The 27,169-nt window shown below is 36.1% G+C and overlaps 4 protein-coding genes across 4 annotated transcripts; 3 read left to right on the top strand and 1 right to left on the bottom strand.

Annotated features, from left to right (window-relative positions):
* The first annotated feature begins 8,024 nt into the window (after positions 1 to 8,024).
* LOC108863549 (increased DNA methylation 1) lies at positions 8,025 to 12,981 on the top strand. The gene is made up of 8 exons (XM_018638011.2): positions 8,025 to 8,469; positions 8,893 to 11,076; positions 11,159 to 11,282; positions 11,484 to 11,566; positions 11,676 to 11,917; positions 12,018 to 12,104; positions 12,184 to 12,283; positions 12,377 to 12,981. Exons 2-8 carry the CDS (start codon positions 8,956 to 8,958, stop codon positions 12,935 to 12,937), a joined length of 3,318 nt encoding a protein of 1,105 aa, XP_018493513.2. The 5' UTR covers positions 8,025 to 8,469; positions 8,893 to 8,955; the 3' UTR covers positions 12,938 to 12,981.
* Positions 12,982 to 13,444: 463 nt separating this feature from the next.
* Positions 13,445 to 15,780, top strand: LOC108857492 (probable beta-1,3-galactosyltransferase 14). Its single transcript, XM_018631481.2, has 7 exons — positions 13,445 to 13,977; positions 14,183 to 14,335; positions 14,446 to 14,528; positions 14,625 to 14,724; positions 14,838 to 14,951; positions 15,129 to 15,271; positions 15,370 to 15,780. Exons 1-7 carry the CDS (start codon positions 13,631 to 13,633, stop codon positions 15,456 to 15,458), a joined length of 1,029 nt encoding a protein of 342 aa, XP_018486983.1. The 5' UTR covers positions 13,445 to 13,630; the 3' UTR covers positions 15,459 to 15,780.
* Positions 15,781 to 18,896: 3,116 nt separating this feature from the next.
* Positions 18,897 to 22,127, top strand: LOC108831928 (TPR repeat-containing thioredoxin TTL2). Its single transcript, XM_018605428.2, has 7 exons — positions 18,897 to 20,258; positions 20,333 to 20,528; positions 20,602 to 20,786; positions 20,854 to 21,187; positions 21,264 to 21,468; positions 21,547 to 21,653; positions 21,731 to 22,127. The coding sequence occupies exons 1-7, from the start codon at positions 19,216 to 19,218 to the stop codon at positions 21,881 to 21,883; spliced, it is 2,223 nt and encodes a 740-aa protein (XP_018460930.2). The 5' UTR covers positions 18,897 to 19,215; the 3' UTR covers positions 21,884 to 22,127.
* Positions 22,128 to 22,522: 395 nt separating this feature from the next.
* LOC108831926 (phosphoenolpyruvate carboxylase 3) lies at positions 22,523 to 26,774 on the bottom strand. Its single transcript, XM_056985607.1, has 11 exons — positions 26,644 to 26,774; positions 26,243 to 26,451; positions 25,764 to 26,158; positions 25,596 to 25,680; positions 25,298 to 25,520; positions 25,108 to 25,211; positions 24,932 to 25,022; positions 24,700 to 24,854; positions 23,606 to 24,604; positions 23,146 to 23,532; positions 22,523 to 23,053 (listed from the first exon to the last, which is right to left on the bottom strand). Exons 2-11 carry the CDS (start codon positions 26,408 to 26,410, stop codon positions 22,757 to 22,759), a joined length of 2,904 nt encoding a protein of 967 aa, XP_056841587.1. The 5' UTR covers positions 26,411 to 26,451; positions 26,644 to 26,774; the 3' UTR covers positions 22,523 to 22,756.
* Positions 26,775 to 27,169: the final 395 nt, after the last annotated feature.

Genomic DNA, 27,169 nt, shown 5'->3' with positions numbered 1-27,169 from the left:
CAAACAGTGCAAATGCTGGCACTTAAATAAGCAGTTGCTGCGCTGGTTGTTACATTTTTATGGGTCCATTATAGGACCCATAGACTATTATATTAATTTTAATAAGCATACTCCTCTTAAGCTACCCGTTAATGATGTTCTTATTGTTCTCTATGAAACAGACAGCACCATCCAAGCCCATGTGCTTGAGCAATTGAGTAACCAAGAGAGGCTCAAGTATCTCATCTTCCTTTTTCCAAGCCCTTTGCCATCTTGATACCCCATTTTTTTGTTCAATATATACCCAATGCCAGGATTATCTTTCTTTAGATTATCTTGTTGCTTCTCCAACTCATTCTATTCCTCGTGCAAGTTTTTCATAAACTGCTTAAAAGCTTTTAGCTCCTCTCCCAACAAATAACTCGCTGAAAACTCCTTTTGCTCTTCCTCTTCCTCTTGCTCTTTCTCTAGAGCCTGCGACACCAGCTTGTTTTGGCTTTGATCATGTCCCCACGAAGTCTTCTGGTTTTGGATCTTGCCACTGACCTCAAAATTCTCATCAGGACTAGCGTAATCATGTCTAAATCCCACCTCTGGGGCTCTGGTTTGAGTGGAACTATCCTTTTCACTTCAGATGGAACCCTTGTTTTCAACCTCTTGCAGGGAAGTGAAGCAGCTGGAGCCTCCTTGAATGCTGAAGAAGACTGGGGCCCAGTGCCGTCCCTGTTATTATAGAGGCCTAAAGCAAATTAAATATAAATGTGGCCCTTAGTTTTTAGTTTTTTACATTATACATTTCATTAAAAAAAATCACAGAACTAGAAGGAATTCACAATTAATTAAAGCTATTTTACTTGTTTGAAAGATTGTGCATTGACTTGTTAATTGTTACTCTTCTTTTAGATTTATAAATTTGTAAGATAGAGAAATGATTAGAAAAAGAATGGAGAAGAAAATGAAAATCAACAAACTGTAAAAAAAATAAGATCTGTAAAATAGAGTGAATGTTTAGAAATGTCGCCATTAGATTATTATCGAAGTTTGTTATGTGGCCTCAATTTTTGTAAAAAATTAAGTGGCCTAAAGCATTAGCTTTCTCTGGCTTATGAAAGAACCGGGTCTGCCGGGGCCTTTCCATACAGGACTTGGAATTGTGGTCAGCTGCACCACAGTTCTTACAAGCAACCAAAGTTCGTCTGTCGATCCTATCAGCGAAGAAACTCGAGTTTGACCTTGCGTTGGTGAAGGGATTCTCTCTATATTCCGTAGAGAAGCGGGATTCTTTCTTCTTCTTCTTCTGTGCAAGAAACAAGCAAGGGATATTGTGCCTCTATATAACAAAAGATCGAACCTTTCTAAAGGCCGAACCTTTCTAAAACAACCCTAAGAAAGATTGAACCTTCTAAACCATTAAAATCATCAGCCATTGAAATCGAACCAAGGATTTTCCTACTAAACCAAAGTAAACCAGTAAAGAAAACTTACATTGGGGTTTGTTTCTCCTCCACCATGGCAGTGAAGCAGGGATTTGAGCTTTGTTTGATGATGCAATTTGAGCCTAAAATAGATACACCATTGAAGGCCGACCTACAAAGTGAACCATAAAAAACTAAACCACATGAAGCTTGAATCTTTCTTTCTCTTTGATAAGATCATTTCTATTTGGCACTGGCAAAAGGATCTTCTTGATGTATTTTATAGAAAAACAAAACATCAAAACAAATAAAACTAAAAAGAAACAGAAAAAAACTTAGCACTAATGATAAAAATGAAGCTAAATCAAAATAAATACAAACTTAACTTTTAGACTGCATTAACAAGAAACTACTCATGATTTATATCATGATCCCTTTTACCAAATTCTTTTGTTTTACAGTTCATATTCCTCATCATCTTGCAATAACATATTTTGTGCATTTCTATAGGCCAACAACAAATTGAATTATGGTTGAAGACTTTTCTTTTCACCAAATATTTTTGCCTATGCTGCTTAAAGTTCTTTACAGGATTTAGTTTATGTTATTCTAAATTCTTTGTTTGTGTTTAAAACTCCATGCATTTACGTTAGAATAAATTGACCTTTTAAGACAAAGTTCTTATCGAGTTTTGTGAGTTTGGCAGTAACATCAATGATGAATATGTTTTGGTTCCTTTTTTTAATGTTTTGGTTCATATGCTGCTATGATTCTAGTTTGTTATATTTTGCTTCGTGTGATTGACATGCGATATACTTTGCTAAAGCTGATTGACCATAATGAATTCCAATATATCATACTTTTTTCATGTAGCAAATTTTTTTTTCTGTTTTAGCACAAAAAACCTTTTATGTATATAGAAAGTCGGAATCTTAACTTCATGTTTTATTTTATCTATGCAATTTTGCTATTAACAATGTTATTATTTTACAATAAAATATTTATCCCACTAACTAATTGAAAGACTATTTTATTTTCTTGACATAATGATGCTGAATTTTTTGTTCCACAAAACTGATACCAATTAAGTTGATTTTTTTAATTTTCAAATTGTAAATATATTGATTTTGTTCCCATCTATATTATTAAAATAGAAATATAAAATAAAATGTCAACTTTTATCATTTATTTATATTTGAATGCCATTAAGATATATATTGAACTTGTATTTATGTATGTTTGTCTTTTCCTAATATAGATAATACATTTAAGCATCTAATATCTTTTATTAATTTAAATAACAGATTTAAGCATCTAATATATTTTCATAATTTAAATAATAGATTTTCTTAATCGAATCTTAACCAAAATAGATTTTCAATAGATTTCCTAATAGATTTTGTATTAACGTACTAACTATTTTTCAATTTATTAATTAAAAATAATAAAGTAAAAAAAACACACATCCTAATAAATTTATATATAATAATATAAAGAATTGATTAAATGAGTAGATAGTTTTTTTTTAATATCTGTAAAATTTATTCAAAGAAAACTAACGTTTGTACATCAAACATATTTTTTTAGGTCTTTATGCCTTTTACATGAAAACCCAAGAACAGAGAGGTTAGAAAACACAGTTTACGCCCTCGAAGCAAACCAACGTTGCAACAAAGCTTCGTAGTTCCTGTGTCCCTTAGTTGATGCGGTCATACACCAATTACGAATTTGTTTAAACAAGGACTGAGAATATCAGGCACATATAGAATCAGCATATAAGACATTAATACCATATGAGTCTGAGAGAGGATCAAGTTGCTTTCGGGTACCCAAAAATTGAATCTTGACTGATCGTTCCACATGAAAACAAGTCCCCCCCACTGCTTCCGTTTGTTTTTGGGTAAACTAAGACGGCGTTTGGTTGGCGGGAAAAAAGGGTATTAGGACAACGAGATCACGTCCCGGTTCTTGATATAGTTCATGCACGTGTTGTTGTTTGTAGCAACTTGACACTTGTAGCAGAGTAAACCAGATGAATGTATGCATGAACCGGGATATTCTTTTCTAAATAGTGTTCGAATTGGTTTGTGGTTGTGTTAACGGGTCAAAAAAGTATCAACTCCCATTCTCTAAATAGCTTTCACACACTATTCGTTAACCAAAAAGGATTATGAGTGTGACTACATGAAAATTATTGATAGGGCTAAAGATCTTGCCTCAAAGCCGGTGGACTCGTCTTCCTTTTTTCGCCTGTACCAGTTATATATGGTTTGATCAGGATTCGAAACCCAAAAATCATAATATTCATTTTATTTTAATATTTTCATTAAATATATCTCAAATGACATTTGGATGTTTAGTATATATCTTGAATTAGTGGCGCCTACGAAGGTCGTTTGAATAGTATGTCGTCGGATCATCCAGGCCAAGTGTCATGGTTAACCAATTGGATCACAAAATAAAATACTATTTTCGTTATCCACTCTCAACCCAAAAGACAAAAAAATATCATTCCTCATAATCCAGACTAATGAAGATTAAAGACGGATATGATACCTTTGAGCACAAGATTTATAGACAATTTTTGTTTTGTGAAAAATTTATAGACAAAATTCATCTTAGATCAATGCTAATAAACCAGATTAATTAAAACTCCACTCCACTTATTACTTTGATCTTTTGAACTAATTTTTAGGAGGGGAAACAAATCGTAATGCTGATATTTAAAATGTTCAGTCTCAGTAAAAAAATCACAGTTTAAGCTTAAGGAGCAGTATGTTTTAATACAAAAACTATATTTAACGACGCATTGAATCTCTAATAAATACTTAGGCTCCGATCGGTAATCGTCGCTAATCACGGAATTGTAGAAATAATAGTTAAACCGTAGAAAAAATAATTAAGCGGCGGAAAAAATAAAACTTGCGGAGTGATGGAATACTCAAAATAATTCTTATGGCATTCACTCTGTTATGAGAAAAAATATCAGCAATTAAACTAATTATTACAAAATATGAAAATAACTAAAATTTTTTAGAAGTATTTTAGTTTTTATTATAAATATTTAATAATAAATTGACATTTTTTAATATTATGACATAAGTTATAGTATAACTTTGTTTACAAATACATCATATGAAATTTTTTGCTATTTATTAAAATTTTTAAAATGGTATTAGCTTATAATTTAATAAAATGAAAGTGTTAACTTTGTAAATAATTTATTAAAACTCACTATTTCATTTAATGAAAATGTATTTTTAGGTTTTTTTTCTATTCCGTAGCTTTTGTTGCTTAATTGATATTATTTTCTTTAGAATCTGTTTTGGAGTTGCTTAATTGATTTTTTTCCACATGCTTATCCTGAATCTTAGTGATACAAGCATCATTTTTCTTTAATTTGTTTGCATCTTAGTTTTAAAGTTAAACATCAATTTTTCATGTTAAATTTTAACATGCCTCAGGGACAACATGATTCTTTACCAGGGTATACACTGAGTCACTGACTTAAACATCTCAGAACTAGTCTTTTGATTCTGACCTATAACGTTGAATAGTAAACATTTCAATATGAATACTCAATGAATGGAGGAGGAGGTCCTATGGGAAGACAGTCAAAGTTGGATGGATGATCCTCCTTCTCTGACTCCAACTCCCAGACACTTACATTCTTTTGAGACTGTCCACTCCGCACAAAGTTGTCGTTGGGATCTCGTAGAGTTGTATCAAAGTAATGTTTATGCTTCTCCTCTTTGGGTTTGACTTCAATTTTCTTATGCTCTACTGCTTCAGGATTAAGCGGCTCTGAACGAGGCACCAGCTCGTGGTCGCTCCAAGCATGATTTGACTTCATGGTACAACGCTCCACAGTTCTTGCAAGAAGCCGCTTTTGAAATGGGAGTTCGTGTGTGGATCCTATTGGGGAAGAAGTTCAGGCAACTGGAACGAGCATTGGCGAAGGGATTGTCTTTATACACCATTGAAAAGCGTCCAGCGGGTCGAGATGTCCAGGATGACAATATTGTCTCATCATCTTGCAATAACATATTTTGTGCATTTCTGTAGGCCAACAACAAATTGAGTTATGGTTGAAGATTTTTCTTTTCACCAAATATTTTTGCTTATGCTGCTTAAAGTTCTTTACATGATTTTGTTTATGTTGCTTTAAATTCATTGTTTATGTTTAAAACTTTATGCATTTACGTTTTGAAAATTGACCTTTCAAGACAAAGTTCTCATCGAGTTTTGTGAGTTTGGGAGTAACATCAATGATGAATATGTTTTGGTTCTTATGCTGCTATGATTCTAGTTTGTTATATTTTGCTTCGTGTGATTGCCATGTGATATACTTTGCTTAAGCTGATTGACCATAACGAATTCCAATATATCATAATTTCTTTTGCCAAGATAATTTCTTTTATAATTCGTATTTTTTATGTAGCAAACATTTTTTTCTGTTTTAGAAAAACAAAAAAAAAACGTTTCTGTATATATTTCTTAGCTAGCAACAAATTGAATTGTGGTTGAAGATTTTTCTTCATTTTAGAAAGTCGGAATCTTAACTTCATATTTTATTTTATCTAATGCAATTTTGCTATTAACAATGTTATTTGTTTACTAATAATAAAATATTTACCCCACTAATTAATTGAAAGACTATTTTTTTTTCTTGACATAATGATGCTGAATTTGTTGTTCCACAAAATTGATACCAATTAAGTTGAATTTTTATTGTAAAATTGTATCCATATTAATTTTGTTTCCATTTATATTATTAAAACAGAAATACAAAATAAAAATGTCCATTTGTTTTATCATTTCTTTACATTTGAATTCCATTATGATATTTATTGAACTTATATTTATGTAAGTTTGTCTTTTCCTAATTTAGATAATATATTTAAGCATCTAATATATTTTATTAATTTAAATAAAAGATTTAAGAATCTAATATTTTTTCATAATTTAAATAATAGATTTCCTTAATCGAATCTTAACCAAATTAAATTTTCAATATATTTTCTAATAGATTTTGTATTAACATATTAAATATTTTTCAATTTATTAGTTATAAAAAATAAAGTAAAAAAGCACACATCCTAATAAATTTATATAATATATAAATAAAACATTAAATGATCCACCCACATATATAAATCTAATTAGTTATAAATATTAGATTTTTCTATATGATACATTGTAATATAATAGATGATTAAATCACAAAATATAAATATTCAAAATAATAAATAAAATTGTTATGTTTAAAATGTTATATTAACAATTTTGTAATACATTGAAATTTACAATTATATATATATATATAAAGAAAATTATAGTGAAAACAAAAATTCAGACGGTCACAGATCAAGTTAGGAATAAACAATAACAACGCGGAATTCTATTTTTTCAAAAAAAATATTTTAGTAGAAATTATAATTGCAAATATTTTTATATATTTTGAATATAATAATTTATTTTTAATTTTTTAAGGGTGCTAAAATTTAGGAACCGGAAAGAACTATCCTTATAAAGGTGGGCAAACAAAAAAAACAAAACGAACCAAACCAAACCAAACGGATCCAAACCAAAATATATGTCTAAGTCGTTTGGTTTAAAATTTTAAATATACTAATAATATTAAATTTAATATATTTAAATATTTAAAACTAAACAAAAAATATTTTTAATTAAATAAAAATAAGCGCAACTAAAATAAAATAAAAGAATATGAATCCTATATGTTAACATCAAAATCGAAAAATTACTTATGATATTTATCTTAGGTTTGAGAGCAATAATATAAAACTATTGGACTAAATTTTATATATTTTTATTATGAGTTTTAGCTTTATGTTTAAATATGAAGAAAATAGTGATTTAGTGTAAGTGATGATTTGTTTATGTTTTTATAAATTATATTTTTGTAACTAAACTAGAATAAAACTAAAAAAAATCAATTCTACTAAATGTGCAAACACAGACAAAACCAAATTAAAAAAGAACAAAATACAAACCAAACACAAACCAAACTAAAGTAAATAAAACCAAATCAAACACAAACCAAACCAAACTAATTTAAGATGATTATGATTAAATTTTGTTTTAGATTCAAATAAACCAAACTGAACCCTTAATAAAACTGAAATACCCACCCTGATCTCTATACTATTTAATTATGATAATTAAAATTTATATTAGAATATTTTATTTATTTTATTCTTTTGTTATAAAACTGCAAAATTTAGTTTTTGATTTAGATTTATGAACAAATATCACAAATACATAATTTACTAACAAAAAAAAATAGAAAATACTTTTTTAGTCTTTGATTAAAAACTATAAGAACGTTAGAAACCTGAAAATTAATATAACAACGTTTTTTTCTTCTTAAAATCGTCTGTAAATTAAATGGAAGATGTACCCCAAAAGAAAAACCATAGTCACCAACTAAAACGAAAGTCAAACAAGAAAATAGAGTTTTAATAAAGAAAATTGAGATTTTAATTCTGTATATAACCGTTCCGTTGACGGAGACAGAATCGTACGGTGAAAAATGAAGGCTCTCTGCCTTTTCCCATTATTAAAATAATAAAGATGAAGCCTTTTTGTTTAAACAGAAAGAAAATTAAAAAAAAAAGGAAAAGAGAGAGAGAATTAGCCAATGGTAAGTGGAGACTGTAGAAAGTGATAAATGCGGCAGATTTAGAGATGAAATCAGTTAATCGAATTCATTCCTTCGCAATTTTTAGGATTTCGGTTCTTCCGATATTTCAGAAAAGCTAACCAAACACAAATCAAAGAGACAAACAAAGTCGGAATTTTTTTTTTTTTTTGAGAGAGATCTAGGATAGAGAGAGAGAGAGAGTGTGTGTGAGAGAGTGAGTGCAGAGAACGTGAAATTGAAAAATGCGTTTCCCACTTGCTGAGAGAAGAGACAGAGAAGATTGGGGTTCGAGACTTTTCACGAGGCACTGAGACTTCTTTCGCATTCTTCGAGGAATACACCCCCAAATGTCAGATTCAGACAACCATTTGATCCTCCTCTGCTGATCCCTTCTTCTTCTGCATGCTGGTAACCTTATGCCCATTTTCCCCATTTTTTTCAGCTCTGGTTCTGTCTAAATTAGCCTTAGAAAGCATCTCAAATCTGGTCTCTATGGGTTTTTGACATTCTTAAAGATCTGGCCTTTCTGGGTCTCGGATCCCTATCTTGTTTTAAGTCTATGTGCATCTGCTCTGATTAGCTTGTTATAATCTTGTATGCTTGTTCTGTTGTTTTCATCCTCTCGTTTTTTTGTTTAATTCTGTGAAATTGATTGTAGGTTTCCAGTGTCATCTTGAAAGGAAATAAGTAGACTTGCTTTTTATATCTCACACTTAGGCCAAAATAGAAAATGACTTGTTTGATTCTTGTTTTTATCCAACTGTAATTTCCTTATCTTTGCTGCTAAAGTTCTGATTATGAATCTGTCACTATTACATTCTATAACCGCAGGTGACTACTACCTCCCTCCCCTTTATATAAGCTGAAATGGAAACATGCATTTAGTTTGTGAAGATGCTTCCTGAAGCTGAGGTCGACATGTCAGAAGATGATTGCTTTGAGGGGTCGTTTGAAGAGCATCAGATATTCAGAGAAGTTTTCTTTGCAAGTGATTCCGGAAAGGCTACTACTGCTACTAAAAGATGTCTCGTTACTGGAGCCATTAGCTTCGAGTGTGAGGACTCCAGTAAGAATGTCAACTCCTCTCTGAGTTCAAACAATGACAACTCCGTGGTCACAAGTGGACTAGAAGGCTCTGAGCCATCTTCTGCTTCCAAGGACGGTTCAGAAGTCAACACAAAAGCCAAAAGAGCCAAGCTCTCTGGTAACAAAGGATCGCCTTTTACTGGTTTGCCTGATTTCGCTAGAGATGTGATACCTCTCCGTTTAGTGGAATCATCTAGCAAGGGCGTCTCGACGAGCTCGTATTTGCTGAAGCAGAGCATGGAAAAGGGGAAAGAAGTTTATCTGAGTGGCATTGTCTCAGAAAACGTGAAAAAATGCGATGGAAAGGAGTTAAAGGCAATTGAGTCTCCTGTCTCTCAGGAGAGCTTCGCAACCAGAGTGTTCTCTACGCCTCATAATGACAAGTCTCAACTACAGTTGAAAGAGGGACCTAAAGTGTCTCCTAATGAGTTGAGCATCTCTGAGACTTGTCTGAAGATTGATCCTAAAGAGGACCCTCGTCCTCTTCTCTACAAGTATGTTTGCAAGTTGCTAGCTTCTTCCAGATGGAAAATCGAGAAGCGTCCAAGATCCAATAGTAAGTACTCGGAAACTGTGTACGTATCTTCGCAAGGACGGAAGTTTCGTGAGTTTGGGTCAGCTTGGAGATCACTTGGGGAGATCTTGCTAGCTGGTCATAAGTTAATGGAGACAGGTACTAAGAAATGGACAGGTATCAATGACTTTTGGTCTGATCTCTCGCTGACATTGTTGGACATTGAGGAGAACATGAAGCTATTAGATCTTGCTAACACGCGGGCGCTTTGGTGGAGTACCTTAGAGCCCTTTGTGACTGCTGTCTTCGTTGATAAGAAAGTTGGTTCTTTAAGAAAAGGGAATAAAGTTGAAGTTGCAAGGAACTCAGTTATAGACAAGTTTAAGCATGAGGATGCAAACTTGATCTCAGGCTGTCCTGAAAGTGTGCTGACAGTATCTGAGAGCAGTCTTCTTGTTTATGAAGAGAATGCTAACCAGGAGATTCGTTCTGATCTTGAGAGGAAAAATGCTTCTTCAAGACAAGAGAAGCAGAAGAACAGTGTTAGCAAGGTCGTTGAAGCTTCAAAGTTAATAGCAGAAGGCATCCATGAGAGTCTTATGAGGAAGAAGTTGCACGGAAGATCGAAAAAAGGATCCGAAGCTCCCTTGGACCCCAATAGCCTTGAATGCCAGGATAAAGATATGGGAAACATCCATATCATCTCAGAGGAAAATGGAGATAAAAGGTTGATGAATGATAAGATGAAGAATTCAAAGAAGAGAGGAAAAAAAGCTAGAAAGAACTGTAATAATCAAGATGATGACGTTATTAAAACCAAAGGTAAGGTTGTCTGTGCAATCAGATCAAGTCAGAAGAAGAAAAGAGCTGATAAATCATCAAAAGCTAGAACCAAGAAAAAGAATAATAAGGGAGGGTGCAGGCTACTTCCACGGAGCACGAGCAACGGGGAAAAGCAATTTGGTCAAGGGAACTGGTCTGCTTTAGGTCCAAGAACTGTGTTATCATGGTTGATAGCAACCAAAGTAATCTCTAGGGACGAAGTAATCCAGCTACGAGATCCAGATGATGATGATAACGTTGTGAAAACAGGCATCGTGACTAAAGATGGAGTGGTATGTACATGCTGCAACAAGACTGTATCGCTCTCTGAGTTCAAGAAACATGCCGGATTCGACCAGGGGTGTCCGTGTCTGAATCTATTCATGGGATCAGGAAAGCCGTTCGCTTCTTGTCAGCTGGAAGCTTGGTATGCTGAGTATAAGGCCAGAAGAAACGGATCGAGATCAGAGGAAGGGTATGATGGTGGTGATGATCCAAATGATGATTCTTGTGGAATTTGTGGTGATGGAGGTGAGCTGATCTGCTGTGATAATTGCCCTTCTACTTTCCATCAGGCTTGTTTAGCAATGAAGGTAACTTGTGGTTTATAAATTTTACAAATGTAAGTTGCAGGGAATTAGTAAATTACTTTTGCTCTTTTTTTTTTTAATTAAGGTGCTCCCTGAAGGCAGTTGGTATTGCTCAAGATGCACATGTTGGATATGCAGAGAGTTGGTTATTGATAATGCTCCTTCTGACCGCTCTCAGGATTTTAAGTGTTCTCAGTGTGCTCATAAATGTAATGACCTCTCCCACTCTTTCACCTGTTACAATTACATGATTACTTTCTATTTTCACGTGAAAAGGTGTTATCATGTTTGATATCATTCTTCTATCAGTCACAGTTGCAGATGTTGGTTAGGCTTAGCTCTTTGCAAAACCAGTTATATTGATAGGAAGTCTAGCATGGCTGATAACTATTACGTATTTTTTAAATCAGATCATGGAGTGTGTCTGAAAGATGTAAGTAAACGGAGAGAACCTTTTCCAGAAACCTACTTCTGTGGTAAAAGTTGCGAGAAGGTTAGTACTCATGCCTAGTTCTTGGTCTCTCTATATAACATGAGAAGTTGATACAGCTAGCAAGTTAGCAAATTATCTTAGTTTCTTAAGAAGTAGCTGTCATGCACAGGTGCACACTGGTCTCAGTTCTCGCGTTGGGGTCATATATCCAAATGCTGATGGTCTTTCTTGGACGGTTTTGAAATGTCTTCAAGAAGATGGAAAGGCTCATTCTGCACGAAGGTTGGCGCTGAAGGCTGAATGCAACTCGAAATTAGCTGTAGCTCTATCGATTATGGAGGAATGCTTTCTGTCTATGGTAGATGCAAGAACTGGTATCGACATGATACCTCATGTGCTATACAACTGGGGGTAACGTCCTCTTCTTACGTCATTTTTGCTATACATTTTTGACGATCTTCTGTTGAATCTTCTGAACCTTTTTTTCTGAATCTTCTGTTGCACTTGAAAGGTCGAAATTTGCGCGGTTAGACTTTGATGGGTTTTACACAGTGGTTGTGGAAAAGAACGATGTGATGATCTCAGTAGCATCCATCAGGTTTAGTAATATGAATTAAGTTTTCAACTGCACGCTCCAAGAAAGTGTAATTTCACATTTTGATTATAACCATCCATAGGGTGCATGGAGTAAGTGTTGCAGAGATGCCTCTTGTAGCTACATGCAGCAAGTATCGTCGTCAGGGAATGTGCAGAATCCTCGTGACTGCCATCGAAGAGGTAATAATATTTAAGATTTTCGACTTGTCATTGTTCTCGAGGCTCCATAGACTAATGTCACGCTTTTGCTCTGTCTGTTCGTTTTGGGTGCAGATGCTAATGTCTCTCAAAGTGGAGAATCTTGTTGTGGCAGCGTTGCCAAGTTTAGTGGAAACATGGACTGACGGTTTCGGCTTCAAAACCATGGATGATGAAGAACGCGATAATCTCAAAAGAATAAACCTGATGGTGTTCCCTGGGACAGTTCTTCTCAAGAAAACGCTATACGTTTGCACAAAACCCAACGCCGTGAAAGGTAAAGCCAACAAAGAAGCAGATGTACACAAAGCTGGGTTTCCAGAGGGATCAGATGATGAACCCCCCCTAGGCTTACTCGTGCCACTTGGAACCAACCAAACAGAACCAGCTTCAGAAGTGAAGACAGCCCAAGAGAGCAACACCAAAGAAGATTGTTTGGAGAAGGAACTGTCAAAGGTTTCATCAGAAGCAGAAGGAGAAGAAGTGAAGAAAAGAGATTCTTCATCCTCTGAAGCTGTGGAAGAAGTAAGGCAAGTTAGTAGTGTAGCAGTAGTAAATAATGTTAGTGATGATGAGATGTTGCTTTGTGTTGATGAACAACTTGACTCTGATAGCTCTCAAGAAGACTCTGATTAACATTAGGACTTCGATAAATAAAAAACACTACCACTTCCACTCTAGCTTTTTATTTATTTCATATTATAAAATCTTTAAAATCAACATTGGTGATGTGGAGTAGAAGCGAAGCAAATTAGCTTTCGTAAAGAAGACAAATTTCATTTGGACACAGAAGGTATGATTAAGACATTATCATGTGATCAAGACATCCTTTACAATTTCATTTGGACACACAGATTCATTTCTTTCTATTTAATCACTTTAAAACATTCTGCTAGAAAAGATCTGAAATCCTTGTTACAAAAGCTAATAAACAAAACAAAATAATGCTAGTAGAACTAGAACTTGCAAGTTGTAACCCTTTTTGATTAAATTACCAAGGCCAAAAACGCTTTCACCATGAATGCTATTTTGAATCTTGGTAGATGTTTATGATTTTTCAATCGAAACATTAATTAGTACGTTACTGACACTTAATTTTATATTTCTATTTTCTTAGCATCTGGTCAAATCACCTGCCTAACTTAATATTATCATCGGTAATCCTCTAAAACTGTTTAGATTCATTAATAACCTTCCTTCATATACACATAGAAGATCTCTTGATCTGAGAAAAACAGAAAGTCCAACGACCGTTAAAAACGAAATAAACCACCGAGAGCTTTCCGAGTAACTGGATCCGTTATCTGTCCGTTACAAAAAATAAAAGTCATGCCTTCTTCCCCGAGGCTGAAGCTCTTCCACGCGCGTACATCACCCTCCACGCGCCGATCGACGTCTCTGATCGTCCTCAGCTCTCTCGCGATCGGTCTATTCGGATTCATCTTCGGCCTCTCCGCCGTCGTTTTCCCGAGCCGGACGTGCCTCACGAACTCCCCTCCGAAGACGGTGCGAGTCGTCTGGAACGTCGCCGGTGGTAATGGTAATGGTCTCAGCGGCGGAGTCAAGAGGCACAAGGTGATGGGATTCGTCGGTATCCAGACCGGATTCGGATCAGCTGGCCGGAGACGAGCGCTCAGGAGCACGTGGATGCCGTCCAATCCTGAAGGGCTTCGACGGTACCGATTAGAATGATTTGAGATTTTAATTAGAGTTAAACCGAAAATTGTATAGCTGGTTTAGTATAAACCGGTTCCTCTGTATAATATATCTAATAATTTAGATAGCATTGTGTTAGATACGAATCTGAATCATTGATCATAATTTGATGTTATCTTCAGTGATCAAGAAGCATTTAAACTGAAAGATCACTGTTCTATGCAGCTTGGAGGAGTCAACAGGGTTGGCCATTAGGTTTATCATAGGCAAAACCAAAGATGAGGCGAAGATGGCTGAGCTTAGAAGGGAGATTGCAGAGTATGATGACTTTATACTGCTTGATATCGAGGAGGAGTACAGTAAGCTCCCATACAAAACGTTAGTTAAGAGAGTAAACACTTTCTCTGCATTCGAATCTTGTTTTTTTTGCTGGATGATAACATGAGAGATTGACTCTTTTTTTATATGTTTTTCTTGTTATTGTGTAGTTTGGCTTTCTTTAAAGCGGCATACGCTCTGTATGATTCAGAGTTCTATGTTAAAGCTGATGATGATATATATTTGAGGCCAGGTGATTGATTGATTGATCACATTCTCTCTGATTTTTTCACATGTCTTTAGGGTGGGTTCTGGATTTTATAAGGAGGTGTTATTATTTTCTTTGCAGATCGTTTGTCTTTGTTGTTGGCTAAAGAGAGGAGTCACTCGCAGACATACATTGGGTGCCTGAAAAAAGGTCCTGTTTTCACAGATCCAAAGCTAAAATGGTAAGGACAGGAATGAATGAACTAACCCAGCATGTGAACTCATGCTTTTCTTTTGAGAAATCATGATCATCTCGTGATTCCAGTATACTTGAAAATTGGTTCGAATCTTGCAGGTATGAACCTTTGGCAGATTTGCTGGGGAAAGAGTACTTTCTTCATGCTTATGGCCCCATTTATGCTCTTTCTGCTGATGTTGTCACCAGTTTGGTTGCCCTCAAGAATAACAGGCAAGACTATGTCTCCTCTGTTTTATTCCGTTTTGAAGTCACTATGAGTTATGTACTTCTATTAGGACTTTGGGTTCGCTCTTGTAGAGGTCTCTGTTCCTCGATACAGATTCTGAGTCTTTCGCCTGTTAAGCCGTTCTGTTTAATAAAGAGAGATGTTTTTTTTTCAAACTTCAGTTTTAGGATGTTTAGCAATGAGGACGTGACAATAGGTGCGTGGATGCTGGCCATGAACGTCAACCACGAGAACCACAAGACCCTTTGTGAACGAGAATGCTCACCCCACTCCATTGCTGTTTGGGATATACCAAAATGCTCAGGTTCGACACTCACATTTTTAGAAATGCAACCAGGTTTTGCGTAAGCATTTCTACGATAATTGATCACATCTTGGGTTTGACTATGTAACTGGTTGCAGGGCTTTGTAACCCAGAGAAAAGGATGTTGGAACTTCACAAGATAGAGAGCTGCTCAAAGAGTCCGACTTTGCCATCGGAAGATGACTGATCTTACTTCTCCTTTGATGGTCGAAGATCCGAGGCGACATTTCCGCCATTGAAGTTGCAGCTTCGCACAGATTGTACGAGACTTTCGTTCTTTTTTTTATTCACTTACTTTCTCCTCTGTACTTTAGGTGGCAATGCCAGAAAAGCGAGGAGAGTTGATCCTTCGCTTAAACGGCAATAGGGTTTATAAAATTAGGTCTAGTAAATTTTGGATGATTCCTTGTTGTACAAGTATAAGGTTGAACTAATTGCAATTTCGAACTCGCATTATCGATGAGGAATGAAAAAAAAAACGATACAGTGTTAATCGATTAAGCTTTTTTATCATAGTAGAAAACTAATCTATATTTGATGCTAATATTAGTGGATATAAGAAATGAAAAAAACTACGAGATTATATGATTCTAATTTCTAACGTATTGAATGATTTTAAAAATATTTTTAAATCATATAATTGTGTTTATTAGCTGTTATCATATTAAGGTTGACAAAAAAAAAGCTGTTATCATATTAAGAATAAACTTATTTTAGGGTCTCCAAAAATAATAAGTAAAATATAAGAAGCAGTAAATAGGATCTTTTACCCAACAAAAAAATCGGAATCTAACAAAAGATGTTCAAAAGCTATCAAAAAATTAAAATGAATCCATCCTTCACCAGTTGTTCAAATTTTTCTTTTGAATTTTGCATCTTTCATTTTTCTGTTGTCAGCATTTTGCCTTTTTCTATTCAGCATTAAGAAGAAAAAACATAACTAGATCTGCATTAACAAAAAGAAAACATCACTAACTAGTCGTTCGAGGTAAAAATATTTATGTATAGAGATACTCTCCTCATTTAGTTATTATGGTTAGTTGGCTAATTATACAATTTTTAGGTTAAATGGTCAGATTTCTCTTCTAGTAAGAGGTGAGAGAACAATAGAGAACAACATTTTAATCATTCAATACGTACACCGGTACACGTACTTACCTTCTGTCATGCCTTATTATCAGTGTCAACCAGAGACAGTGATGATTGATCTGGCGTCATAGTTAGGATTCCAACGTTGAGCTGACGAAGACATCCATCAAATTGTGTTTAAAGGTGTTTTGAACATGCCAAATTAGTTAGAACAAACACCATTATATTTGTTTGATGCAATTATAATGTTTACAAACCAAAAGTCTTTATGCCATCCATCTTTTTTTTTTTCAATTTCGTCTCTAAAAAGTTACAGAATACACAGGTACTCTTCGGTTTCAGTTATCTCGAAGTATAAGTAATCAACTAATTTTATCATACAAATCATTATATATGACGTTCATGTAAAACATTGTTCAAAAGTAAGAATACTTTATATCATTTCGTGTAACATTTCAATATAGATTAGTATGTATTCTGTTAGAAAAATTGTACAGTTCGACTCGGATGGAATATTATCGTGGCCAATCAAGTGCGTGCTTAATTAAATGTGCACGTACCTACTCTTACTACAAAATCTGGACACACTAATTACAACCACTAACATATAATCTGAAAATCAGAAGTAGGTCCATGCATGAACCTACCAAACAAGTTAATATTCATCGTCTATTATTTACCAATAGTGTTTTTGCATTTATCTTTACGCACCTCACAGCCGCAAGTATACAACTATAGGATTCTGTTTCTAGGAAACATACACCACGGACATGAATGTCTGCACGAACCTATTTTTGTGTATTGGTATCATGATTACTTTACTCGACTTATACATAACATTTAAAGTCTATACATGCAGAGCAACAAAGAAGTGTGATAAAAATGTGTGGTCAATTAAGGTACACCCTTTAAAATGAACCTTTAAATTCACCATATATCTAATAACCAATCAAAATGTCATATATATTAATGAATAAATAATTTTATTTTTTTTTAGAAAATTCCAAAGTAACTAAAAAAATAACGTCGATTTTAAAAATGCTGACGTCGCCAATTGTATTCTAAACTCTAAATCCAAATTGTTAATCCTAAACTCTAAATCCTAAACTCTATACCCAAATCTTATACCCTAATTTCAAATCCTAAATCTTAAACCTAAATCATAAACTCTAAATTCTAAACTCAAACCTAGACCTTAAACTCAAACTCTATATTTAATTAGGATTTGATATAGAATTTAAGTTTAGGGTCTAAGGTTTATGTTTAGGATTTAGAGTTTGAATTTGGGTTTAGAGTCAAGAGTTTGAATTTAAGGTTTAAAGTTTTGGTTTAAAATTTAGGATTTGGGTTTAGAACTTAGGATTAGAGTAAAAAAATTAAATTTATGATTTAGGATTTAAAGTTTGGATTTATGGTTTAGTGGGCAGCGTCAACGTCATTAAAATTGACGTTATTTTAAGTTATTTTAGATATTTTTTTAAAAAAATTAATATTTTATTCATTACTTTACATGATATTTTGATTGATTATTAAAGAAGTAATGAATTTAAAGGTTAACTTTAAGGATGAACCTAAATTTTGTTTTTAAACATCACACAGTTTGATATTAAAAGAAGAAAACAAAACAAAGATATTTACCAAAAAATTATGTTAAACATATGGTAAATCAACTTCTTTTTTTTTTTTATGGATATGCATGGTGGTATTATATTGGCTGTGTCCTTGCGAACTGGGGTTAATTAATTTAATTAAGACAATTGGTTAAGGTCTTAATGATACTGTTAATTAAGAAATACAAATGCATGCTTTTAGGAGCGTGCACGTCACTTACCATGGTACGCGAGTTAGCTTTTAGATACTGTAGGAAAAACGAGACAGTATAAAAGGAAGCCAAGACATCAGATTATTTTATAAATTTTAGGCACTTACAAATATTTATTGATAAAGACATTCCCACGAGATTGATAAACACAAGATACATGTAAAATAAAAATGAAATGTGTCTCTTCAGTGAAGTATCGAGAGTTTTTTTTTTTTTTTAAGTATTGAGAGTTTATTTTCTCATATCCCTTTAGATAAAATAAATACAGTGAGCTTATAAACTAAGAAGTTTTTAAATACTGTAATTAGTATAGCAGAGTATTGAGCGCAAACCACGAGGAGGATTCAGTCAAGACTTTGGATTTGAATATTAAAAAAAATAGCTATAACCAAATCTTAAATTAGATACTTCGTAAAAGTTTTAGATCATAGTGTACATTAGTTTTCATTTGACTAGGCAAAATCTTGTGAAAATCAATGATAAAAAAAAGACCTTTATCGCATTTTTCTCTCAGATTTAAATTTATTCGTACGGTGTAAGATTTTTCTTTAATTAAATTCTTCTTTTTCTTCGCTTTCGACAATTCTAAAGCGGAAGAAAAGAGAGAACAGTTAAAGAAACTAAATCAAATTAAATGAAATCTCACTTCTATTTTTGTGCGTGTGTCAAAGTCGATGTAGTAAATAAATAGAATATTAAAATTATTTGTTTTATTTTTTTGGTTTCACTCTGCTCTTCGTCTCCTTCCTCTCTTTCTTTCTCTGAAACTTTGTTTCTCTCACTCTCTAGAAATCACTCTCGCATTCATTCTTTTTTTTTCTGATCGCGAGATAGCCATCTTTCCTTTATCCCGTCGATGCATTGATCGGAGTATGTGATCGTAGTACAATCTTATTTGTCGTTTCTATCTTGTTTAGCCATTGATGGTGGTCGCTCTTGTTTTCTCTCCTTTTTAGAGAACCCATTGGGAAATTCGAGAACTTTAGACGATCAAAGCTATCTTTATAATTCCGTAATATTCTTTTAAGACAAAATGTTGAAGCCTATTAAACATGTGTCGGAACCTGACACTGTCGCCGATAAGCTACGCAGATCACTGAACATGACAAATAATAATAAACAAGACAATGCTCACGTCGAATTCGGATCGCCAATCACTCCGCTTCAGACACAACCGAGTGGACTCACCTCCGCGGCGACCACCACTTCCAACAGCAGTTTCAGTTCTAGCTCATCTGGATCGGTAACGGGTCGTTCCGGACACACTCATGTTTCGACGAAATCCGATTCCGTTCGGTCAAATCCCTCCGCCGTACAGTCTTCCAGGGCCACCGCTCCCTCCGCCGCTCAAACTTCTAAGACAAGCAATCCCTCCGCCGCTAAATCCTCCAAGTCCTCCGCCGCTCGATCCGGGTCTAGCATTAATCCCGCCGGCGCTAAAGCAGGGTCGAACCCGAGACCGGGACGGGTCTCTTCAGCGTCGGACTCGGCTCCGAGCACGAAACGATCGAGCAAAGGCTCTGCTCCGCCGCCGCCCCAGCCGGTCAAAGTCCTCCCCGGCGGGAATCTTTTCCCGTCCGGGAAGGTTCATATAACGGGAATGACACAAGGAGTGCCAAAACGCATGGTTCTTGGACCAGGCTCCAAGTCTTACGGATACGGTAGCGTCATGAGAGGAAACAGCTACTCCTCTTCAACGGTTGCGAAGCCACCGCCAACGACGACTTCTGGTTCTTCCTCCGGCGCACTTGTGATCTCCCGCTGCTCCAGCGGCGGCGGTGGTGGCGGCTCTGAGGTGGATACGTCGTGGAAGAGAGTGATGAACAGTCCGAATCCAGAGGAAGTAAAGAGACTCGGCAACGAGATGTTCAAGAAAGGTTGTTTCGGCGAGGCTTTGAAGTTTTACGACCGAGCGTTAGAGCTCTCGCCGAGTAATGCCACTTACCGTAGCAACCGAGCAGCTGCTTTGTCCGGTTTAGGTCGGATTGCCGAAGCTGTGGTTGAGTGTGAACTAGCTATCAAATTAGATCCAAGTTTTGCAAGGGCTCATCATCGTTTAGCCACATTGCTTCTTAGGTTATAAACTGAACTGCTTGATTAGATTCTTGATCAAGAAAAAGATATTGAGTCTTGTTTTTTTTTGGTTGCAGATTAGGTCAAGTTGATAATGCAGGGAAGCACTTTTTCTACGTGGAGGAACCATCAGATCCAATGGTGGTGAAGGTGCTTGAAGAAGTTGATAGACACTTGAACAAATGCGCAGATGCAAGAAGACGTGGCGAATGGAATATTGTTCTGACAGAAGTAAGTGCTGCTATGGAGTCTGGAGCTGATATGTCCCCTCAGGTATCTTCTTGTATTATTACCATTTGAAGAATCAGAATCAAATTTTTTTTAATATGTTAAAAAAAATCTGCAGCTAGCCATGTGTAAAGTTGAAGCACTAATGAAGCTCCTAAGGCTTGATGAGGCTCAGACAATACTAGCAGATTCTCCCAAAATAGAACTGTTACCATCATCTTTCACACAGATTCGGTTTTTCGATATGATCTCTGAAGCTTACTTATACTTTGTTAAATCTCAGATGGAGTTGGCTCTAGGAAGGTAAATATATTTATTGTTGTTTATGTTCATTAGTAAAAAGGCAGATGATGATGATGTATTCTTGCAGGTTTGAAAACGCGGTAACATTTATAGAGAAAGCTTCAGAGATGGATCCACGAAACTGTGAAATAGAAACGTTGATTAGAAACGTTAGAATGGTAGTTAGGGCGCGTGATCGTGGTAACGCTCTTTATGGCTCAGAAAGATACACTGAAGCCAGGGGAGCTTATGCGGAAGGTCTTAAGTTTGATCCTTACAACGCTACTCTGTTCGGTCATAGAGCAGATTGTTTCTTTAAAGTTGGGATGTGGGAGAGCTCGATAGAAGATTGTAGCCATGCATTGCTCATTCTACCTAGTTACACAAAGGCTCGTCGTCAAAGAGCTGCCTCATACGGCAAGGTAACTAACATCTATGACTTTGTTTTTCGCGTTTTACTTGCTCTAAGCTTTCTTCTTGTGGTTAAAAAAAATGTAGCTGGAGAGATGGGCTGAAGCAGTGAGCGATTATGAAACCTTGAGAAAGGAACTATCTTATGACAGAGAAATTGCTGAATCTTTGTTTCATGCTCAAGTTGCATTGAAGAAATCTCGTGGAGAAGTAGTTTTAAACATGGAGTTTGGAGGTGAAGTTGAGGAGGTTTTTAGCCTTGAAGAGTTAAAAGCTGCATTGACCCGTCCAGGTAAGTGATAAATTTAAAACTTGTCTGGTCTTTACAGAACTTTACTTGTTAACTTGTTGTATACTTCAATGGTGGCAGGGGTTTCCATTGTACTTTTTATGAAAATCTCTGATCAACAATGCAAAGACATATCTATCTTCATGGATGCACTATGTATTCGTTACCCATCTCTACACTTCCTCAAGGTTCAAAAAAAAAAAGCAAAAACTTTAAACATTATGTATGTGAACAAGTAAAAAACTTACTTGTGATGATTCAATAGGTGGAGATAGAGAAATGTCCTGGAGTGGGTGATGCAGAGAAAGTGAGAGTTGTGCCAACCTTCAAGATTTACAAAGTTGGGATTAGGATGAAGGAGATTGTGTGCCCAAGCAAGGAAGCACTGGAGATTTCAGTGAGACACTATGGCCTTTAAGCAAACTCTCAAAGATATTTACTTGGTTCATATGAAAAAAAAACAGCAAGAGGAAAATTTTGTCAATAATCTCTCAGAGTTAGGTAGAGTATTACTTTCTGATTTTGTTCGTTCATTGCTCGGTTATTAGAGATTAAATGTGTATATAGAGAAAATTTTGCTTAGGTGATGAAACCATAGAAAATAAACATCAGAGAGAGACATTCATTCATGTTGTCAAAACATTTTTGCCATGAATAAAAATATTCTTTCTGTAAAATATTTGTTGAATTACCGTTGTTCTTATTTATATCTTCAGTGAATAAAGTAAAAGGTGCCTGACTTAGATGATCAGAGTAAACTTACTGAACATTGTCATATTGAAAAAATGGTGATGGTTATTCATATGGCAATAACTGGATGGGGATGTTTCTTGCAACACACACAAGCTAAATGAGCGTACTAATTTCCTCTTAAGATTATTGTTTTAAGCTGGATAGAAAACCGTGTCGTTTCCTCGACGCACCTCCCTTATTTAACGGCCTAGTTCGATTACCACATTTCAAACTTATACGATATGCAAACTAAACGTTTTGTGGAAAAGTATCAACAACTCTGTAAGTGATTCTGGTATTGCAAGACAGAGGCCAGAGACAAAAAGACAAAAAATAAGATAAGATTTAAGATTGAACACTCTCAGAAACAGAGCAGTGTTGTGTTTAATACAATGAGAAGATTAAAACTTTTCTCAACGGTGTGGAAGCATAAAAGTAAACTGTAATCCAACCGTAACAACTTATTATTTTCGATTTCAAAGAAAGAGATTATTCTTAAAAAGAAAAAAAAAGAAAAGAGAGACTCAAAAGTCTGCTTTCTCTCGGTGACTCAACTCACTTAACCGGTGTTCTGCAGTCCTGCGGCAATACCCTTCATGGTTAAGATGAGCGTGTCCTCAAGCCCAGGCGCGTATTCACTCGTTGGGTTAAGCTTAACGAGCTCCTGTGCCGATTTACTTGATTGCAAGATCTCTTTGGAAATGTGTGGACGCAGGGTCACGTTGTAGTTTGGATCACGGATTCTCTTCAACGTATAGGCTTGGCAAACGTTGAGGGTTGTAATGTAAGAGTCACGCAGCCTAAGTCTCTGTTTCAAGTAAGGGTCTTCTTCAAGAAGATCTTTGTGTCCAGCAGTCTGCAACAAATGGAATTAAGTGAGGACTGCAACTGCAAGTAAACGAATGCGAAACAGAGTACTCTGTTTTATTTTTTGGCTTTTGTTTGTACCTGGAGGACGAGGGTCTTGGTTTCTTCAAAGTTGGTTCTGAGCTTCTCTCCAAAGGCCCATAAATCTTTTGAGACAAGAAGTTTGTCATACAATGCAGCGATCCCGGGGTCTCCCTTGGCGAACACCATCTCAATAAGATCGATGGTGACACGGAAAAACGGCCAGTGTTTGTACATATCTTGCAGCATGTGGAGGTTCCTCACATCCTTCTTGATTGCATACTTGAAAGCTGCTCCGAATCCTAACCATACAGGAAGATGGAATCTCGTTTGTGTCCAAGCAAAGATCCATGGGATTGCTCTGAGAGACTCGATCCCACCGCTAGGTTTTCGCTTTGACGGTCTGCTTCCAATGTTCATACGTCCATACTCCAGCTCAGGTGTAGCCTACACACCAAACCAACAGTTAAGTTACTTTCAAAAATATAAAACTTGGTTGAATGAATGAATGAATACTTACAAGGCGGAAGTACTCGACAAATCGAGGCTCTTGGAACACAACAGATCGATACTCCTCAGTTGCAACAACAGCCATTTGGTCAAGCAAAGCACGCCACTCTGGTTTTGGTGAAACAGGAGGGTTCATTCCATGCTCAAGAGTAGCAGCTGTGAAACGCTGAAGTGTTCTAAAACACAAGTGTTCCTCTCCAAATGATTGCTCAATGACTTCACCTTGAACCGTGACTCTGAATGAGCCATTAACTGTATCCGGTGGCTGAGACAATATAGCAAGATGGGTGGGACCACCTCCTCTTCCAACTGTGCCACCACGGCCATGGAACATAGTCAGCTTCACTCCATATTTCTTAGCAACCTTCACAAGCTCTTCTTGAGCTTTGTATAGCTCCCAAGCAGCTGAGAGACGCCCAGCGTCTTTCCCTGAATCCGAATAGCCAATCATAACCTCTTGTTTACCGTTAATACGGTTTTTGTACCAGTCTATTGAGAAAAGTCTCGAAACAGCAGCGGGTGCTGCTTCTAGATCAGCTAGCTTCTCAAAGAGTGGAACAACTCTAAGTGGCTTCTTCACGTGGCACTCGCGTTGCAAAAGCTCAACGGCTAGCACATCACTTGGTGAAGTTGCCATAGAGATAATGTAAGCTCCAAAGCAATCTGAAGGCAGTTCGGATATGACTTTGAACGTGTCCAGGACATCAGCAATTTCTTCGGTTTTGGGAAGATCAGGTCCAAAAAGTGGTCGCTTGCCGCTTAGTTCAGCTAGAAGCCATTCTTGCCGACGTTCTTCAGACCAGTCTCTATAAGAGGAACCGTCTAAGTGCTTGGTGATAGCATCCAAGACATCGGTGTGGCGTTCAGATTCTTGCCTAATGTCAAGCTTCACAAGGGAGAGTCCAAAGGTAGAGACTTGCCTCAAGAAATCAAGAAGGCTTCCATCAGCTATTGGGCGGTCACCACATGCACATAGTGATCGGTAACAAAGCTCAAGAGGCTCCAAGAACTGTGTAGTAGATAGAACAAATAACAGGTTTGTTAGAATCAGGCAACGACTTAGTAAAATAGACATTAAGCAGAGTATACATAGAGGTTTATTACCTCTTCCACATTGGTGAAAGTAGCTTCTGCAGGGATGTCAGAGATTCCGTTACTCAGCAACTGACGAGAGCGTTCACGTGTGTGATACAGCTTATCCCTCACATCACCAAGAATCACACGGTATGGTTCAGTTGGAGGAATGGTTTTCCAGAACTCTGCATTGAGTCAAAAGAAGAAGAAAATGACTTAAGAATTGCAAAAGCGCATTTGAATAGAGTTTTATGCTTCAAACCTATGTAATGTTTTGCAGCGTCTTTCCTTGAATTCCTGTGGATTTCATCAGCCTTGATACGGAACTCATCAGTGCAACGCCACATAGACAACTGCCAAGTAGAAAAAATAATGAATCAAAAGGATATTGTTGAAAGGAAACTGTAAAAGGCAGGAGATTTCAAAAGAGATCAAAACCTCAAACATGAGATTCTCAATTTGGTTATAGTAGAAATTGGCTGCCATCATTCTAGCCAGCAAGCACACATCTCTAGTGACCTCAGGTGTGACCCTCGGATTACCTGCAATTCAGGTAAGTTGGTGGTGAACAAGAGGAAACAAACAGCAGAGAAATTGGCTTATAAGTAATGTGAAAAAGCATTTATACCATCACGATCACCGCCCATCCATGAAGAGAACTGAATCAGTGGGGCATTGTAAGGAACACGTTCATCAATCCCAATGTTCTTCAGAGCTGTGTCCACACGGCGAAGGAACTTAGGGACACCGTTCCAGATTGTCTCATGGAAATAGCTCATTCCAGCTCTCATTTCATCTTGAGGGGTTGGAGGTGTTCTCCTAATCTCATCCGTGCGAAATGCAGCTTGAATCTACACAAAAAGTTAAAAGAGTTTAAAATAGGCCATTCTTTTGTATATATCATATCAATGAGGTTGAATTCATACCTCTCTTTGGAGAGCTTCATCTAGCTCCTGCTTGTCATCAGGAGTAATGTCCTTCGCATACAGCTGGGCAAGACAGTCTCTTATCCTGAGAAAAAAAACATTTCAATACAACAAAACCAAAAGAGCTGTATCACTCTCTCTCTCCACAGGAAGACAAAAGAAACAAACCTCCCATGCTTCTGAAGCAAAGATCTACGCACAGACTGAGTAGGATGAGCAGTCAACACCAAATCCACAGTCTGGTTCTTCAAAGCATCAAAGATCTCTTCAGGAGACTTACCAATAACACTAACAAGCCTCTTGAAAGTCTCTTCGATATCAGACTCAGTAGTGGCAGAGCTCTCATCAGCGAAATCACCCTTCTTCAGCTTCTTGATCCTGCGCCGGTAAGCAATCTGGACCTCCTCAGCCAAATTGGCTAAGTTAAGCATGTGGGAGAAGGCCTTGGCGATAACAATGGAGTCACCAGGATCCAAACTCGTTAACACACTCCCTAGCTCCTCAAGCTTCTTAGCCTCACGTTTGCCTTCGTACTCAGCAGAAAGCTCGTACAACTCTTGAACCTGTATTATGATTCATTATCATAATATATAAAAGGTTTGAACCTGTATCGATTCAATCAAAGGATAAAATCAAAGTTTTGGTACCGTTTCACGGAGATCCTCTCCGTGCAAGTCCTGGAGAATGTCGAGGAAACGATCGAGGAGAAGAGCGTCGTACTCGATGAGCTTATCGTCTTCGCTCACTTTAGCAGGAACCAGTTGACGAAGCTGCGCATCAATGGATGCCATCTTCTCTATGTTACGACCCGCCATTGATCAATCGCTCTCTCCACACTCTTCTTTTTTGAGTTCTTCTGTAATCATCAGATCGAAAATGAAACGTTTTTTTTATTTTTATTAAATGACAAATAAAACAAAATCTGTTGATCACTGACACAAAACTCGCCGATGGAATCGGGAATTCTGTAATTGACCAAAACTCACGGTTTTAAAAAATAATTAAACTTTTTTAAAAACAAGAGTTTTTGTGATTTGAGACAACGAACCTTTTAAGAAGACAACACCAAACTCTTTATGTTTGTCAGAACTATATGGTGGAATCAGATTCAGAGATGAGAGCTGATGAGAGCGTATACTCTGTTTATATAGAGGAAGTGCGATAGGCGTCAGATGCGCGCTTTGAAAGTGAAGTTTAACCTTTTTCATTATTTTATTTATTTTAAAATAAATGTTTTTTTTCTTTTATAATACTACCATTTATTGGAGTATTAGTTAATTTGTTTCTTAACACACTATCTAGTGAAAACAATATTCGTAAAGTCCATCTTATTTTTTTCTTGTAGTGAAAAGGAACAATACTGACGGATATTCTGCATCTATTTAAGTAATATTACAATCAGATTACATACCATAATGAAAGAATCTTTTCATTAACTCCATTCCGTTTCATACCGTAAACAAAAGTTTTTTACCGGATTTTTTTTCTTTTTTTTGAAAAAGGGCTTTCTATTGAATACTAGAAATTTTTTGTTACCGGATTTTTAATTTAGGATGAGTTACAATAGATGTTCT

Source organism: Raphanus sativus, chromosome 5 (genome assembly GCF_000801105.2).
Source record: "Raphanus sativus cultivar WK10039 chromosome 5, ASM80110v3, whole genome shotgun sequence".
In the NCBI taxonomy this organism is placed as follows: domain Eukaryota; kingdom Viridiplantae; phylum Streptophyta; class Magnoliopsida; order Brassicales; family Brassicaceae; genus Raphanus; species Raphanus sativus.
The sequence above is the reverse complement of the archived record's forward strand: the minus strand, read 5'-3'. Positions and strand labels throughout refer to the sequence as shown.

What these genes read in the sequence shown, in the direction of transcription:
- LOC108831926 (XM_056985607.1), bottom strand. Translation starts at nt 26,410, where the DNA reads ATGGCGGGTCGTAACATAGAGAAGATGGCATCCATTGATGCGCAGCTT. An exon ending in GAGAGGATCTCCGTGAAACG is followed by an intron (nt 26,159 to 26,242) that starts GTACCAAAACTT and finishes ATCATAATACAG; the next exon opens with GTTCAAGAGTTGTACGAGCT. An exon ending in CCAAGACCCTCGTCCTCCAG is followed by an intron (nt 23,054 to 23,145) that starts GTACAAACAAAA and finishes CATTTGTTGCAG; the next exon opens with ACTGCTGGACACAAAGATCT.
- LOC108863549 (XM_018638011.2), top strand. Translation starts at nt 8,956, where the DNA reads ATGCTTCCTGAAGCTGAGGTCGACATGTCAGAAGATGATTGCTTTGAG. An exon ending in TTCTCAGTGTGCTCATAAAT is followed by an intron (nt 11,283 to 11,483) that starts GTAATGACCTCT and finishes TTTTTAAATCAG; the next exon opens with ATCATGGAGTGTGTCTGAAA. An exon ending in TCGTGACTGCCATCGAAGAG is followed by an intron (nt 12,284 to 12,376) that starts GTAATAATATTT and finishes TTTTGGGTGCAG; the next exon opens with ATGCTAATGTCTCTCAAAGT.
- LOC108831928 (XM_018605428.2), top strand. Translation starts at nt 19,216, where the DNA reads ATGTTGAAGCCTATTAAACATGTGTCGGAACCTGACACTGTCGCCGAT. An exon ending in TTAGCCACATTGCTTCTTAG is followed by an intron (nt 20,259 to 20,332) that starts GTTATAAACTGA and finishes TTTTGGTTGCAG; the next exon opens with ATTAGGTCAAGTTGATAATG. An exon ending in GAGCTGATATGTCCCCTCAG is followed by an intron (nt 20,529 to 20,601) that starts GTATCTTCTTGT and finishes AAAAATCTGCAG; the next exon opens with CTAGCCATGTGTAAAGTTGA.
- LOC108857492 (XM_018631481.2), top strand. Translation starts at nt 13,631, where the DNA reads ATGCCTTCTTCCCCGAGGCTGAAGCTCTTCCACGCGCGTACATCACCC. An exon ending in TGATATATATTTGAGGCCAG is followed by an intron (nt 14,529 to 14,624) that starts GTGATTGATTGA and finishes TTTTCTTTGCAG; the next exon opens with ATCGTTTGTCTTTGTTGTTG. An exon ending in GTTGCCCTCAAGAATAACAG is followed by an intron (nt 14,952 to 15,128) that starts GCAAGACTATGT and finishes TTCAAACTTCAG; the next exon opens with TTTTAGGATGTTTAGCAATG.